The following is a 15,943-nucleotide window of genomic DNA, read 5'->3' on the forward strand; positions in this document are numbered from 1 at the left end:
ATTATCGTCCCTCCCCTTACTAAAATAATAAATTTGATATATTGCATGGGCTGATTATTTCATTAAAAAAAAAAAAAAACACAACTACCAATTAACTCACATTTCATCATTTTTCATAATTATTGAATATGTTACTATGTTCGACAATAATTTTAACCCATATTATCGTCCCTCCCCTTACTAAAATAATAAATTTGATATATTGTATGGGCTGATTATTTCATAAAAAAAAAAAAACAACTACCAATTAACTAACATTTCATCATTTTTCATAATTCTTGGATATGGTACTAATTTCGACAATAATTTTTCATCATTTAAACTCACCATATCGCACACCTTACTAAAATAATAAATTTGATATATTGTCTAGGCTGATTATTTCATTACAAACACACCAATCATATTTCATCATTTTTCATTATTCTTGTATATGTTACTAATTTCGACAATATTTTTAAAAATATTTTTAACCAACATTATCGCTCAACCTTACTAAAATATTAAATTTGATCTGTTTGCTGGGCTGCTTATTGCATTACAAACATACCAATCAATTAACCTCCATTTCATCACTTTTCATAATTCTTGTGTTGGGTATGTTACTAATTTCGACAATAATTTTTCATAATTTTAACCTACATTATCGCCCCATCCTTAATATAAATAGCAATACACATGAAAAAATTGAAATAGCTTGAAATATTTCAATATTGATATGCATAGAAAGAGCTTGATGAGCTAAGAAAGAATCTTTTTAAATTTTTAAAATCTGATTAAAATTAAGGAAGTTATGGCTATTTTTGTGCCTCACACGTTCGGATATTTTTCCCTCTTTAAGACCATATGCGTTTCGTCACATTTTTTACATTACTTTTTCAGTAAAAATGTCATATCTTTGTTAAAACACAAGACTAAGAAATGAAATTTACCATATAAGTGTATTTTTGTACAAGGAATCAGAATATGCAACTGAAAATCTCCCAAAGTTTATGGTTTCCAAATAATCTGCAGTAAATGTGCATAAATATGCAGCAATTCCTTAAAAATGCCATGTATCCATAAACAGAAAAGAAGTTGGAGAACTCAAAGTTGAATTGTAATGTGCTTTATGTACAAAAAACTTAAATCTAAACATAAGACCATTTAAAAATGAATATATTACAATATTTCTTTGGTATTATTGTAGATTAACACCTTCTGTTTAACCCCACTCAACTCCTTCTGACCACCCCTCCAAAATGTGATTCTACCTTTTTAGGAAATTATGTATAAAATGCCATGAAAAACTTTAATGAAAGATAAACAAATTATTTTAGAATTGAATGTAAAATAATTTCCTAATATAGGTCATTCTAGCATTTTAGGGCAGTTAACTTTTTTCTTTTTTTTTTTTTTTTTTATAAGATGATTATGTGTAGTTTTAAGAGGGTTTCTATGCAATGAGAATATGGGAAGGGTTGCCATTCGGACTTTGAATTAATTGTAAGGGCTAAGGAAAATTATGTGTGAACATACTGAAAACTTGACAGAGACAAAGCTAACAAAAACAATATTAGAGGGGGGAGCGGTTAGTTTCACAAAAATTTAATGTAAAATAATTCACCATTTCCTGGCCATTCTAGCATTTTAGGACAGTTAACCAATTTATTTTCATGTGTATTTTTCTTTAAGGAAGGATCTATTTTTTGTTTGTTTGTTTTAGATGCTTGTATGTGGCTTACAAAGGTATTTTATTTAGGGGGGGGGCTTGCCACTCGAACTTAGTGTTATTGTTAGGGTTAAAGAGTGTTTTAGGAATACGAACCGTTACTTCATTTTTGTTTTGTTGTCCTAACTGCAAAATGCCGTTTCCATTTCAAATAAATATTTTACAGAAAGATATATATATATGTGTGTGTGTGTGTGTGTGTATTCGACAGGTAAATAAGTCAGAAAATGTTATATTTAGTTTTAATTTAATAAGAAACTGCGTTGTGAAATTTCAAAGAAAATTCCATAAATTTGTTGGGGGGGGGGGCTTGCCACTCGAACTTAGTGTTATTGTTAGGGTTAAAGAGTATTTTAGGAGGAGACTTGCCACACATAATTTGTATTAGAGGTGAAGTTAAGAGAGCTTTTTTTTCAAAGAGAGCGTTCAAAAATTTGTTGATTTCTATTTTCGAGGTTGAAGGTGTTAATTCCATAGGCCGTTTATACTACGCTGGAGCAGGTTGTAAAAATATCTTTCGCTTAATAAGTAGAAAAAAAAAATAACGAAATAAAAAGCTTCCTAATTGTAGTTTGATGTGTTTTCTTTTAAAATTTCAAGAATATTGATATAGATTTTGAGGGTTTGTATTACTATACACATAGATTCGAAAAAGTTGTCAAAAAACAAATATATGAGAAATAAATATTATCAAAAGCAAGTTACTTTTCTACATAACTGGATAATTTTTTAGTGTTTTTATTTAATGTAACATGTTTATTCAGCTTGAAAACAGTGTTTACCGATGTTTTGGAAAATTTAAAATGGCGCCCGCCCGACTCTTGAAACGGTAAGTTTGTGGAAAAGAGTTAAAAATAAAAAAGTAGACAAAATACTGCTAGAAACTCGCTCAATATATGTTACCGTGACATGTGACAGACATATATTCGGTGAGTTTTTAACAGTATTTTGTATAGTTTTTTTTTTATTTTTAACTCCTTTTCTCAAACTTACCGTGTCAAAGAGTCGGGCCGGGCACCATTTTTAATTTTCCAATACATCGGTAAACACTGTACGTTTTTCGAGCTGAATAAACATGTTACATTAAATAAAAACACTAGAAAATTATCCAGTTAGGTAGAAAAGTAACTTATCTTGCCTTTGATAACATTTATTTGTTATATATTTGTTTTTTGACAACTTTTTCGAATCTATGTATAAACGAGATTTTGATACTTATTTTGATTTTGAAAAAAAAACATTTGTGGCTGTTCGCAGTAAAACATTGTTTTAATTCGCTGTTCAAAACTAATTTAAAGAATAAAAGTGCATGCAATCTACAAAAGTTTATTTTGTTTTTTTAACCATGTTTTTAAATTTGACGAGAAATGTGAGAAATTGCAACAGATTCAATGAATGTCCGCGTATTCAATCACCGCGAGCGGATATTTTGTCAACACGGTTTTTTAACAAATAAGAAATAATATTTTTATTATGTTTGAAACAACTTTAATAGTTTATTTTGGAAGTATATTCCATAAATAAAATAAAAACCCCACTTTAAAAACAGAAATTACGATTTTTTTATATTTTATTCGCAGTTTTGTCTTAGGGGTGTCAAATTTGCAATGGCGATTTTCCCAAAGATTCTGAGTGCTACAGATTCATAATGCCGAATTGGTTGGGATTGTTATTATACATTCTGAAAACCGAATAGTTCTAAACTAATGTTATTCTGATAACAAAATAGCTCTAATTAAACATATAAGAACATTTATATTCATATTTTCATGTTTTTCTTAATTCGTTCTTGAATAAAAATTAAAGAACGCGTGTTGTTTATACACTGTGCTGTGCTATGGCTGATTCTACAGGCTGGAGCTGCTGCTGCTGCTAGTACTTCATTTGACCAAATTCGAGAAATAGCAACAATTATTTATTCGGGTAGGTCCTTTTAAATTATCAATTACCGCGGTCCTACTCAACATAAAATAATACTTTTAATTGATAAAGATAGTAAAAAGATTGATTTACTTACTACTGGGTGTCCGAAGAATTTTTTTTTCAAAATGTTCGATACTAGTCATATTAAAGTCTTATTTTTAACACAACAAAAAAAGAAATGGTCAAAAATATTTCGGACACTTGACAGTATTAAGATTAACACCTCTACTGATTGGTTCCCAAATTTCATGACGAAATTCTTCATACAATCACGGTACGGACCTTTAGAAAACAGGGGGGGGGGTCATTACAAAACCTTACCGAAAACGCCATTTTATGACGTTCACATTTTTATCACTTTATTTGCTTAAAACTCTTAAAATATATAATGTACATTCATATTTATTAATTCATTTGAAAGTATATTCATTTCCGAACAAAACAGTAGTAATTTGAAGACTTGAAGTGCTTTGGTTTAAAAAATATGGCTATTTTAGTAGAACTACCTTGAAATCTGTGATTATCCAAAGCGTTTTTTCGTCCGTGTGTATTACTAATATAAATAAAATGAACTCATTTTTTCCCCCCCGTCTGATTTTGACATTAATAGGATTAAAAATCAAGATATTTCATGCAAATATAATATGCACAAACGGCAGAACTATCTGAGGTGTGTTATAGGCTTATTATTTCTCAAATTCCTCGAGAATCTAAGATTTCTATACTTTTTCTGCTGAGAAGTCACGGCCAAAAACGGTTAAGATCAATGGAAGTGGTAAAATATTTTCTCTCTAATAAATTCCTCCTCCCCCTGCCACCACTTAACACCGTTTGGAGATCGTTCACAAGGAACAGTTGAGAAGAGAACACCGGTTTGGCTTTGTAGTTCTTTCATGTGAAGTTATTTAAAATCACTAAACTAAGCTGCAGTGCTCTGTGGCGTAGTGGTTAGCGTGCTGGACAATTCACATTATATTTTCACGTTCGCGCCGACCTACCGTAGTCGTTTTTTTTTTGTTTTTTTTCCTAAACAACTGGAATGGACTTTTCTTGGTGGCCGAACTGTTAACGTTGCAGATGTTTTGTTTTTTTTCACACTTTATTTTCCTACTTTTACTCATGACTCCGGGTTTTTGATCCTTCCTACTTACCTACCATAACATTTTTTAAAACTCCCCCCCCCCCCGTCCCGGAAACAAACACTCGGGCAACGCCGGGTACCCCCGCTAGTCCTTAATAAAATAATAAGTCTGGGTTGATTATTTCATTACAAACACACTAATGCATGAAATCACATTTCATCATTTTTCATAATTCTTGGATATATTACTTATTTCGACAATAATTTTTCAGAATTTTAACCCACATTTTCGCACCTCCCACTTTACTAAATAATAACTTTGCTGATTATTTCATTACAAACACACCAATTAATTAACTCACATTTAAACATTTTTCATAATTCTTGGATATGTTACTTATTTCGACAATAATTTTTCATAAGTTAAACACACTTTATAGCCTCCCCCCTTACTAAAATAATAACTGTGATATACTGTCTGGGCTGATTTTTTCATTACAACTCACCAATCAATTAACTCACATTTCATCATTGTTCATAATTTCGACAATCATTTTAACCAACATCATCGCTCCCGTTACTAAAATAATAACTTTGATATATTTTCTGGTCTGATTATTTCATTGCAAATCAAATATCATTAAATCACATATCATTTTTTGTAATTCTTGGATATGTTACTCATTTCGACCATAATTTTTTTAAAAATTAAAACTATCCCTACTATCTCTTAATTTTGATATATTGTCTGGGCTGTTTATTTCATTTGAAACACATCAATCAACTAACTAACATTTCATCATTTTTCATTATTCTTGGATATGTTACTAATTTCGACAATAATTTTTCATAATTTAAGTCCTCCTTATCGCCTTCCCCCTTACTTAAATAATAATTTTGATATATTGTCTGGTCTTATTATTTTATAATAAATAGACCAATCAATTGACTCACATTACATCATTTTCATAATTCTTGGATATGTTACTAATTTCGACAAGTTTTTATAATTTAAACCATTCTCATTGCACTTTTAAAGTAAAAAAATAACTGATATATTGTCTGGACTGATTATTTCATAAAAAAAATCCAACTTATCAATTAACTCACATTTCATCATTTTTCATAATTCTTGGATATGTTACTAATTTCAACAATCACTTTTTATATTTTTAACCCACATTATCACCCCCCCCCCACTACTAAAATAATAACTTTCATATATTATCTGGGCTGATTATTTCATTTCAAACACACCAATCAACTCATTTTGTCATTTTTTATAATTCTTGGATATGTTAATTATGTCGACAATCATTTTTCATCAAGTTAACTCACATCATCGCGCTCCCTTTGCTAAAATAATAACTTTAATATATTGTTTGGGCTAATTATTTCATTGCAAACACACTAATGCATTAAATCACATATCATTTTTCATAATTCTTGGATATGTTACTAATTTCGACAATCATTTTTCACAATTTAAATCATCCTGATCGCCCTCTCTTACTTAAATAATAATTTTGATATATTGTCTGGGCTGATTATTTTATTATAAATACACCAATTAATTAACTCACATTTCATCATTTTACGTAATTCTTGAAAATGTTACTAATTTCGAAAATAATTTTTCATAATTTAAACACACCTTATCGCCCTCTCTTACTTAAAATAATAACTTTGATATATTTCCTGGGCTGATTATTTCATTGCAAACACACCAATCAATTAACTCATATTTCATTATTTTTCATAATTCTTGGATATGTTACTAATTTCAACAATCATTTTTTATAATTAAAAAACCCACATTATGCCCCCTCCTAATAAAAGAACTTTGATATATTGTCAGGGCTTATTATTTCATTACAAACACACCAATCAAGTAACCTACATTTCATCATTTTTCATAATTCTTGGATATGTTACTAATTTCGACAATAATTTTCATAACTTTAACCCACTATGTTGCTCCCCCTTACTTAAATAATAACTTTGATATATATTGCCTGGGCTGATTATTTCATTATAAACACATCAATCAATTCTGGGTATTCTCATAGTATATATGTTCCACCTATCTTATCCGATCCCAGGTGATGCCGCATATTCTGATAGTATATATCTTTCACCTATCTCATTCGATTTCGGGCAACACTGTATTCTGCTACTATATGTTTTCCACCTATCTCATTCAATACTGGGCGACGCTTTTTGCTAGTATATATTTGCACTTATCTCATTCAAACCCGGGACTGACTTCATATCCGCCACCCCACTATTAAAAATATATACGAAATAAAGTAATGTTTAAATCGTAAACTGTTTCAGTCATTTCTGGGACTGACTTTATATCCCTAACCCACTGCTAAAAATATACATGAAATAATGTAATGTCTAAATAGTAAACTGTTTCAGCCCTTTCCGGGACTAACTTCATATCCCCCACCGCACTGTTATAAATATACATTAAATAAAGTAATGTTTAATGCGTAAACGGTTTCAGACATTTCCAGGACTGATTTCATACCCCCCCACACACACTACTGTTAAAAATATACATGAAATAAAGTAATGTTTAAATCGTAAACGGTTTAAGTCATTTCCGGGACTGAATTCATATGAACTTTGGTCTTGGTTAATAGAGGACAAATCCTTTGGTCTTGGTTAATAGAGGACAAATCCTTCATTACTGATACAATTTTTATTTTTGTTACTGACCAGAGTGCCCCTTTTGAGGAGCTGGTTTCCCCCAAATTTTTAACCGACCTCATGTCTAACTCTGCCCTTGTGGGGAGGCAAGTAAACAAAAAAAAATAATCAGAAGGACATTTTTCAGGGCATCTTATAATTAATCAGAAGGGACATTTCCAGAGCTTTTTTTAATTAAATCAGAAATTACTTTTCCCAGTTACTTTTGTAATATTAAAACTTTGTTACATTAAAATAGTACCTATTTACAATGCCTCCCCACGGGACAGATTTAGACACCAGGGTCGTTTTTGAACGTGGAGAAAAGGAACAAAAAATTGTCTTAGTTGTAAATGATTTCTCCACTGAGAGAGAAATTGAAATTTAGCATCTGAAGAACAGATACTACACTTTGATCTAGACCAAAAGGCCAAGAAGAACAAATCATTTTGATTAGCTTTGCCTCAACAGTAACACCCAATTTTTTTCTTTGTTTTAATGGGTGGATTTTCATAACAATTGAACAACCCGGATGTAAGTGTGACACACAAAGGAACACACACACACTATTGTATTAATATATAGATATAAATTTCTCAATATTATTCTCCTCAGAAAGAAAATCACATTAAAGCTAACATTCTGAGCAACCACAAGCTTAGTAGTTTTAAAGCCAATGACAAGTCACGTAAGCTTACCTCATCATATGTGTAATCTCGATCGGAACCATACCAAGATTTGCTCTTTCCCATATTCTCTTCATCATCATCTGAAGATGAAAAAAAATCAATTTTTTTTTTTTTTTTTTTTAAATCATAAGTGAGTGAATATTATTTCATGTCAAATTCAGTCATTTTGGTGAAAAGTTTCATATTTCAAGTTATTTACATCTTCAAATATTTATTCATGGCGTTTGGTTTGGTTGTTTTGTAGAGGAAAATTTGTTGTTTTTCCTTTGCAGAATATAAGGTTTTGCAAAGGAAAAGGAGAAAAACAATAACATCAATGTTTAGTGCATTTTATGTTAGGAAGCAGATATCTTCAGATGGCCTCATCTGATACCACTGAGGTCGATAGAGAAAATAAAAAAGGTAATGTGCAAATCACGTAAATCCAACAAACACGTACAAGTCGTTTAATTTTGTTAAACGGCGATACTTTGCTTTAGGATTTTTATTTTTTTTTTATTTTGAAAATATTTTGATTTTGATATAAAAAAGATCATATGAAAAAAAAAAAAAAAAAAAAAAAAAGAAAGAAAGAAATCATTCCAACAAGTCCAGCTTGTAACATATTTAAAATTAATCAAGTCTAAAGTTTATAAAGCTTTTTTGGTTTAACAGTTTAGAATATTTTTAAAAGCTCAAATGCTTTTCTTTTTTAAATTAAATCATTTATTTCAAAGACATGAAAAACGTCTTTGTTAAAAGAATATAGGCATTTAATTCCTTTGTTCTCTTTTAATCTTTCTTGACTGAGGCATTTTCTTTTCCTAACAACCCCTTCCACACCAGAGAAAAGAAAAAAAATAGTCTCACCGTCCTCCATGTCTTCATCCTCCATCTGTTCGTCTATGTTAATCCTCTTCTTTTTCTTTTTCTTCTTCATCGACAAAGATAAATTCAAATCTTCTTCCTCCACAACGACGCCTTCAATATTAATGCCGTCATCATTGTTAATTTCCTAGATTGAAAAGAGAGGGAATAAAATGACAGTAAGTAAATGGAAGTTTCTGTAAACAAATTGCAAAATGCAATTAGAAAGAAAAAGAAAAAAATATGAAGGAAAAATAAAAAATTAAAATCTAAAAACAATTTGTATTAAAGACAAAATTGATTGTTGCAATATTTTTGGCATAATTGTACGGAATATGATCAAAGATTTGGATGACTATATTTATAGCGAGAAATGATAGATCAATCCCATACCAGTATCGCTATATAAAATACAAGTTAGAAAAGCATTTCATCCAAGGCATGAAAATTGTTAAACAAAATGTTTTTAAAAATAAAGGTACAAGATTCAATTTGAAATTTATTTATCTTCAAAGTGTACGTTCATAAATTTTACAAAGTAAAGTATAAAAATTTAATACCTTACTTTGTAAAATGTATAAAAGTACACTTTGAAGATAAATAAATTTCAAATTGAATCTTGTACCTTTATTTTTAAAGCCTATAGTAAAAACATTTTGTTTAACAATTTTCATGCCTTGGATGAAATGCTTTTCTAACTTGTATCGTATCTTTTTAAGATTATATTTTATTTCATTTATTAATTTGGATTAAAAAAAAAAAAGATGAATGTGGTTTTGTATGTATTTATAAAAACTCTCCTACTCTCTATTTCAGATTGTATTTCTCCTCACACCACAACTCATTTTTGCAACCCCGCCTTTGTATTATTACAGGTCTGAATATTCTGTTTCAGTTTGTACTTCTCTTCATACCACAACTCTTTTTTGCAACTCCCTATTTGTCATACATGTCTGAATAATGAGAAAATCTGAATTTTTTTAACAAAAACTTTAAAATAACTTTTTTAGATTAAATTTTTTTAAACTTCTTTCAGAATAGAAAATCTTTACAATTTAATAAGGAACATATTTCATGTAGGTTTCATTAACAAATATTCAGTAGATAACGAGAAAAATAGAGACGAAAATTTTAAAAGGGGTGTATAACTGGTTACGCTCAATAGTAGTCCTCGCTAGCGAAAGACTTTGTTGTTATTATTATTATTAAAAAAAAAACATTTTGTGTCCTGCGCTTCCGCGCGAGGACTAATACTAAATCTTTTTTAATTTTTCAGTCATAGTTTTTCGTCTTAATATGAGAAGAGGACTACTGCTAACCTTGACTGGATTAATACTGGTATTCTTTATAATTCAAAGCTCATCTAATTGGTTTGATACTACATTTAATAATCACAATTGGATAATTTGCTCCTCTCTACAATAGTTATTTCTTTTAAAATTCATTTTTGGATCATTTTTCTGTTATAAAAAATGGCCTTTAGATCTTTGTGCAAGCTTGGAGAGTTTGGTTGAGTAAGAGAAACAATTCAGATGAATATAAAATGATTAATGCAGTGTTTATCAACTACAATTAACCCCAAATGACTTGCCTGGAAGTGAGTATATATAGATTAGGGATCATACAGATTTTCAATTTCAAGGCCTTCTTCAAAGAAAATTCAAGTTTTCAAAACAAAATTTTATATATAAAGGATGATATAATAAATCTTAGTAATTAACAACAGGAAAAGTCACTTTCATTTACCGCATTATTTCATGAAATTGTTTGCAACAAAACTCATCAATTATTTAAAACTTCTCCATCAGTACACTACCGTCTACATTGCCAGTGATTTTAAATCATTTTTCAGTTTTTCTTGTTTGGTTTGAAGCTTTTCTTTGAACTTAGTTAGCTTTTTTTTTGACTGACTTTCTGAAAGCATTTGCAATTGTTGACAAATTCAAGTTATCAAAATTCTCTGCTTTCAGAGCAAGATCATCCGCTAACAAAGTCAATGACATAATATCACATTTCAGTCTCATTTCTTCTTATTCAATTTTTCTACCTGCTCAAGGTCTGTCTTTATTATGAGTTTTTGTCTATCTCTCATCTCTTAGCTTTTTCAAGTAGATTTCATACCTCTGTTTGGCTATGGAGCATGAAACAATAAGGATTGGTTATTGGTATTTGTTACACTTCCTCCTGTTGCCATGACCTGGTCACAGACGATCCTCTGTGCCACTAGTCTAAAAAATGAATAAGATGCAACTATGCTCGCTGCAACTACAACCAACAACAGACATAGAAGCAGAGAGACACATATTGCAACCATTGCTGCAATTTAACATGCATCAGTCATTTATTTATGAAACAAAGCTATGTTATAACCTTCACTGTGTCTGACTAAAAACATTGAAGAGAAAGAAATGGATTTTTATTGCAAAAACTTGAAAACTTAAAAAAGGAGAAGAAATTCTTAATGAAAAACAGAAACTGACCGGTGCTGTTTCTGTTTGTTCCTCAGGATCCATTGTTTTCTTCTTTTTCTTCTTCTTTTTTGTCAATGCAAAATCCAATGATAAATCTGAAAAGAACACAAACACAAAACAAAAATTAAAAAAGAAAAGTAAAAATATAAAAACAGATTATTTGAAAAATATTGGATTCAAAAGAATGAAATTTATAAAATTCTTATCTGTCAACACGATAAATAAGAAATACTAGCTGCAGCTACCCGGCATTTTCCAGGATGCATTGAAATCATTTTAGATTTTAATTTGCTTCACATTATTTTTTAAACTTATACAGAAAAAGAAATAAAATTTTAGTTGTAAGAGAGACAATTTTTTATATTCTTCAATTCAAAAGAAGAGTTATTTCTCTTTATTTTTCAATCATAATTGAAGAAATCTATACTCTTATAAATTTGGGTTTTTGTGCATTGATATTCATATTAAAACCATTTTTTCTATTTATTAAAAAAAAAAAAAAAAAAAAAAAAAAAAAAAACTACAACTTTCTTATATATGGATCTTGGAATTGCATTCATCTACAAAAAAAAATCTAGCTAATTTGCATATTCTTTTAAACATTCATTTTAATTAATTCCCTATTAGTTTTTTCCAGTTTTCTTATCTAATAGTTAACTATTATGTGTAATTATATTCATGCAGATATTCTACATGATTTATACTTGCGTAATATTTGCATAAAAAGGTTATAGTAAACACAAACCTCTTTCTATATATATTTATGTATGTGTGTATATATATATTTGCCTAAAAAATTTAGTCTACCAAACTCCTGTCAGTTTTTGGTCTACAGACATGAAACTTAATATATAGGGTATTTAAAATCATGTAAAACTTTATATTTGGGTCTTAGCCTGGGAAAATCGGTACAAAAGTGTGAAAATTATAAAAATGGAATTTGCTAGGTGGGACGGCAGCATTACGAATATGCATGCATAACGTAATAGCTATTGGTTCATGTTTTAATTTAGCCTTGCAGCAAACATGTCTTCATAGCTTAGGCATTAATGTCAAAAGTAAATTGTAAGCTAAATGTTTTGATTTTGATTATCGGTGGTGGTACACGAGTCCCCCTTTTTTTTTTTCTTTTTAACTTTTTAAATCCTTACTATATATTGGGTCCAATATAATCCTGTATATAATATTTTGATTGCAGAAATTCCCCTCTGGACTAAATTACCGTAGGTTTGCATTAACAGATGCCACATCCCACCATCTTATGTAACTTTTGCATGCCGTTAACATACACATTTAGTCATGATATTAAAATTCTACGTTCCATCTATGGAGAACAACCATCACAATCGCACCATCATATGAGGAAGGAGTCCCTACTTTTCTCTCTTTATATTAAGTCCTACCACTGCTACCAGTTTTAACCGGAAACTATTCTGCATTTTTCTATTACAGTGAGATTACAACTTCCATAACTGGAAGATTACATACAGTACAGAGACATAACATATTCCTTTCTCTTTACTCATCAAAATTAATAAATACTCCCCAACAATGTTCCAGCCTATATGATTGGCTGAAACCAGGCATTCTCATATTCCAGAATGAAACAAATTCCTACGTTTACGAACACTTCTGAGTTGACAAACATGGCGTTGCTCTCCACATGCACTAATGTTAAAATGAACCGCATTTACCATTTATTAATCACTCAGAACCAGACATTTACATATTACTAATCTCACATACATGTTTTACAAATGTGAATATGTTCGCGTAAATGCCGATATCGTAATAACCTGGTCAAGTCAACACTAGATATAATTGTCCATGTCAATCAAACTAAAACATCGATTCAGAACCTCAAAACAAAATGAAACAAACTATATTTTTATCATGAAAATTTGCTAAGCTTCATAAAGCTGTGACTTTTTATTCGACAGTTTGAAGGCTTTTGAACAGTCACGATGTAACTATTGACAATTTAAATTGCTTTGTTTACACAAAAATACATGAAATAGGTAAAGCCTTTAAACTGTCGAATAAAATGCAGTTTTAAAATTCTTAGCAAATTCTCATTAAATACAATACCACTAATACTCATTAAATACTGGAATACCACTAATCCTCATTAAATACTGGAATACCACTAAAAATTCTCATTAAATACTGGAACACCACTAAAAATAACAACCATGTCCATAAAACTTACACATCGACTCGGGAACTCGAAAACAAAATGAAACAACTTTATTTTTATGACAATTAGCTAAGAATTTTAAAGCAATGACTTTTTATTCAACAGTTTAAAGGCTTTTGGGGAGTCACAAAGTGACTATTAACAAATGATTTAAATTGCTTGGTTTACAATAAATAAACGAAATAGGTAAAACCTTTAAACTATCAAATAAAAATGCACGGATTTAAAATTCTTAGCAAATTCTCATTTAATTAAAAGATTCAAAGTTTTGAGAGTTTTCCATTCCTTCGCCATCGGGCCAAGCGTTGTGTTATTTATTTCTTACATTTTCAGTTAATTTTATTCAAGTACACATGGAAATAATAACAGAATTAATCATTTTATTTCATTTTAGTAAAAATGATAACGAATTAGTAATTCGTTCTTGCCAAAATAGTAACAGGAAAAATACATCTTTTCTGGTTATAGTAAAAAATAAAGTTTGTTTCATTTTGTTTTCAAGTTTCCAATTTGATGTTTAAGTTTGATGGACACGGACGATTTTTTTAGCAGTGATTTGGCCAGGGTATTATCGACTTTTACCAGTATTGCCATCACCCCTTCAAATGAAAACCTGCCATGAAGAAAAAACATGGTTACTTGTGCTCTTTTGCCACCGTACTGAAATGATAACACTTATTTTAAAAATCATTCTTAACATGGGGAGGGAAGAGTGTTTTGTAGCTATTCTGTCACAAACCATATCAATTGCGGGTGGGTATGCTATCTACGATTTTCACAGTTAAATTTGGGGGATTTATTTATCTACAACTTTCAACTAAATAGGGGATGCTCTGCTCCGATATACGTTCTTTACATGGGGATGTTGGGGGTGTCTATTTCGAAAGCCGTTTTTAACATAAGGAGTTTCTATCAACCTAAACAGTTCATATACAGTGAAATTTCCTAAATTCCAAAAAATGTTTATCTTTTCTATTCTTATTCTAGTGGACCATTTTTCCTAATTTTATTATTACATACGGATTTACGCATTCCCTTATTTGCTTTTTTCAGATTCAAACTACCTACCTGCAGGTTATCAACAACCGTAGTTTACTTTTTTTGCGAGGGGGGGGGGGCTTCAACCGGGTAACGACAGTTAGCAGGTCCTGCTAGTATAATAATGAATATGAAATCTGCATTAATCAAAATATCATATATAAGCATATTTTAAAACCAAGCAATGCTGGGCGGCCTGCTAGTGTTTCTATATTACTAGTTGTCCAAGTGAGATTACATTTTTTTCATAAGATGTTACTACTAGGCGTATATACCCGATGTTGTCAGGTTGAAAAATTGGCAGGCAGAGGGGTTTAGCCATGTACTATTTATGATATACTGAATATTCTAACTTCTTAGGATTTTCCAGAAAGTGAACCACATTGGATTTATGGAAGCATAAACACATCCACTTTTGTCTATGAAAATTAAACAGGGAAATAACTTTCATAGCATAAACCGGAAATAATTTGCAGTTTAAATAAACTTACTTCCGTTTTTAAAGGCAACTGGTGTCGGCTATTAATAATTGAAAATTAAATAAATTAACTTTATTTCCAAATAGAACAATTAAAACAATTCTATTACAACAAACATGGAGCTAATTATTACATACATTTTCTTTAAATGTAATAATCAAATGAGGTTACTTTTTGAATGTAGATTTCCTTTGACTAAATAGTATATATAGAAATCATGTGTGAATCAAAGCAAATGTCCATTTTCGGTATGAAAATTAATTTATGAAACAGTATACCTTTTGTACATATTAAGCAAATTGTGAACAAACAGACAGGCATACAACTTTAGAAAATAGATAATACTGATAACATAGTACATTGCTCTACGGACAAATTTATCTTTAGTTGACCTTTAACAACTAAATATTTTCGTTTACTAGCCAAATAGAAAAGTTACTAGCCAAACCACATGATTTTTAGAATATGACATCTTCGTTCTGTGACGAGTATGAACATCATAAAGATTTTTCTGTATTGTTTTAATAAGTGTAATTCTAAATATACAACAAATTTTATGTTGATACTTGAAGGTATAAACATTCTAATTTCTTCAGATATTTTTTTAAATAGCCTTCGTAAAAAAAAAAGTATATAGTTCTATTAAACTTTTATTGTTTAAATAATTTAACTTTGTTCGTTTTATATAAAAAAAAAAAAGTTGAAGATATTTTTCATTCAGTAATGAGCTTTGGAAGATTGTCAGTGAAAGAAATACAATTGCCAAAAGATAAGCGTTTCATTATTTCTAGTTGCCACTTTGAAAAATCAC

At 29.8% G+C, this 15,943-nt stretch overlaps 1 protein-coding gene and 1 non-coding gene across 2 annotated transcripts in view; both read right to left on the bottom strand.

Moving 5' to 3' along the window:
* LOC145277632 (eukaryotic translation initiation factor 2 subunit 2-like) overlaps positions 1-15,943 on the bottom strand; it is a 51,171-nt gene that overhangs the window by 19,719 nt on the left and 15,509 nt on the right. Inside the window, exons 3-5 of the mRNA XM_080129190.1 lie at positions 11,428-11,513; positions 8,951-9,095; positions 8,111-8,181 (exon numbers count right to left, since the gene is read on the bottom strand). Of these exons, the coding sequence (XP_079985316.1) occupies positions 8,111-8,181; positions 8,951-9,095; positions 11,428-11,513 (302 nt within the window). The remainder of the gene's footprint in view (positions 1-8,110; positions 8,182-8,950; positions 9,096-11,427; positions 11,514-15,943) is intronic.
* LOC145278459 (U2 spliceosomal RNA) lies at positions 7,653-7,854 on the bottom strand. The gene has a single exon (XR_013868364.1). It is a non-coding gene; the product is annotated as a U2 spliceosomal RNA (small nuclear RNA).

Source organism: Euprymna scolopes, chromosome 6 (genome assembly GCF_053919585.1).
Source record: "Euprymna scolopes isolate OS-2025 chromosome 6, ASM5391958v1, whole genome shotgun sequence".
Taxonomy (NCBI): domain Eukaryota; kingdom Metazoa; phylum Mollusca; class Cephalopoda; order Sepiida; family Sepiolidae; genus Euprymna; species Euprymna scolopes.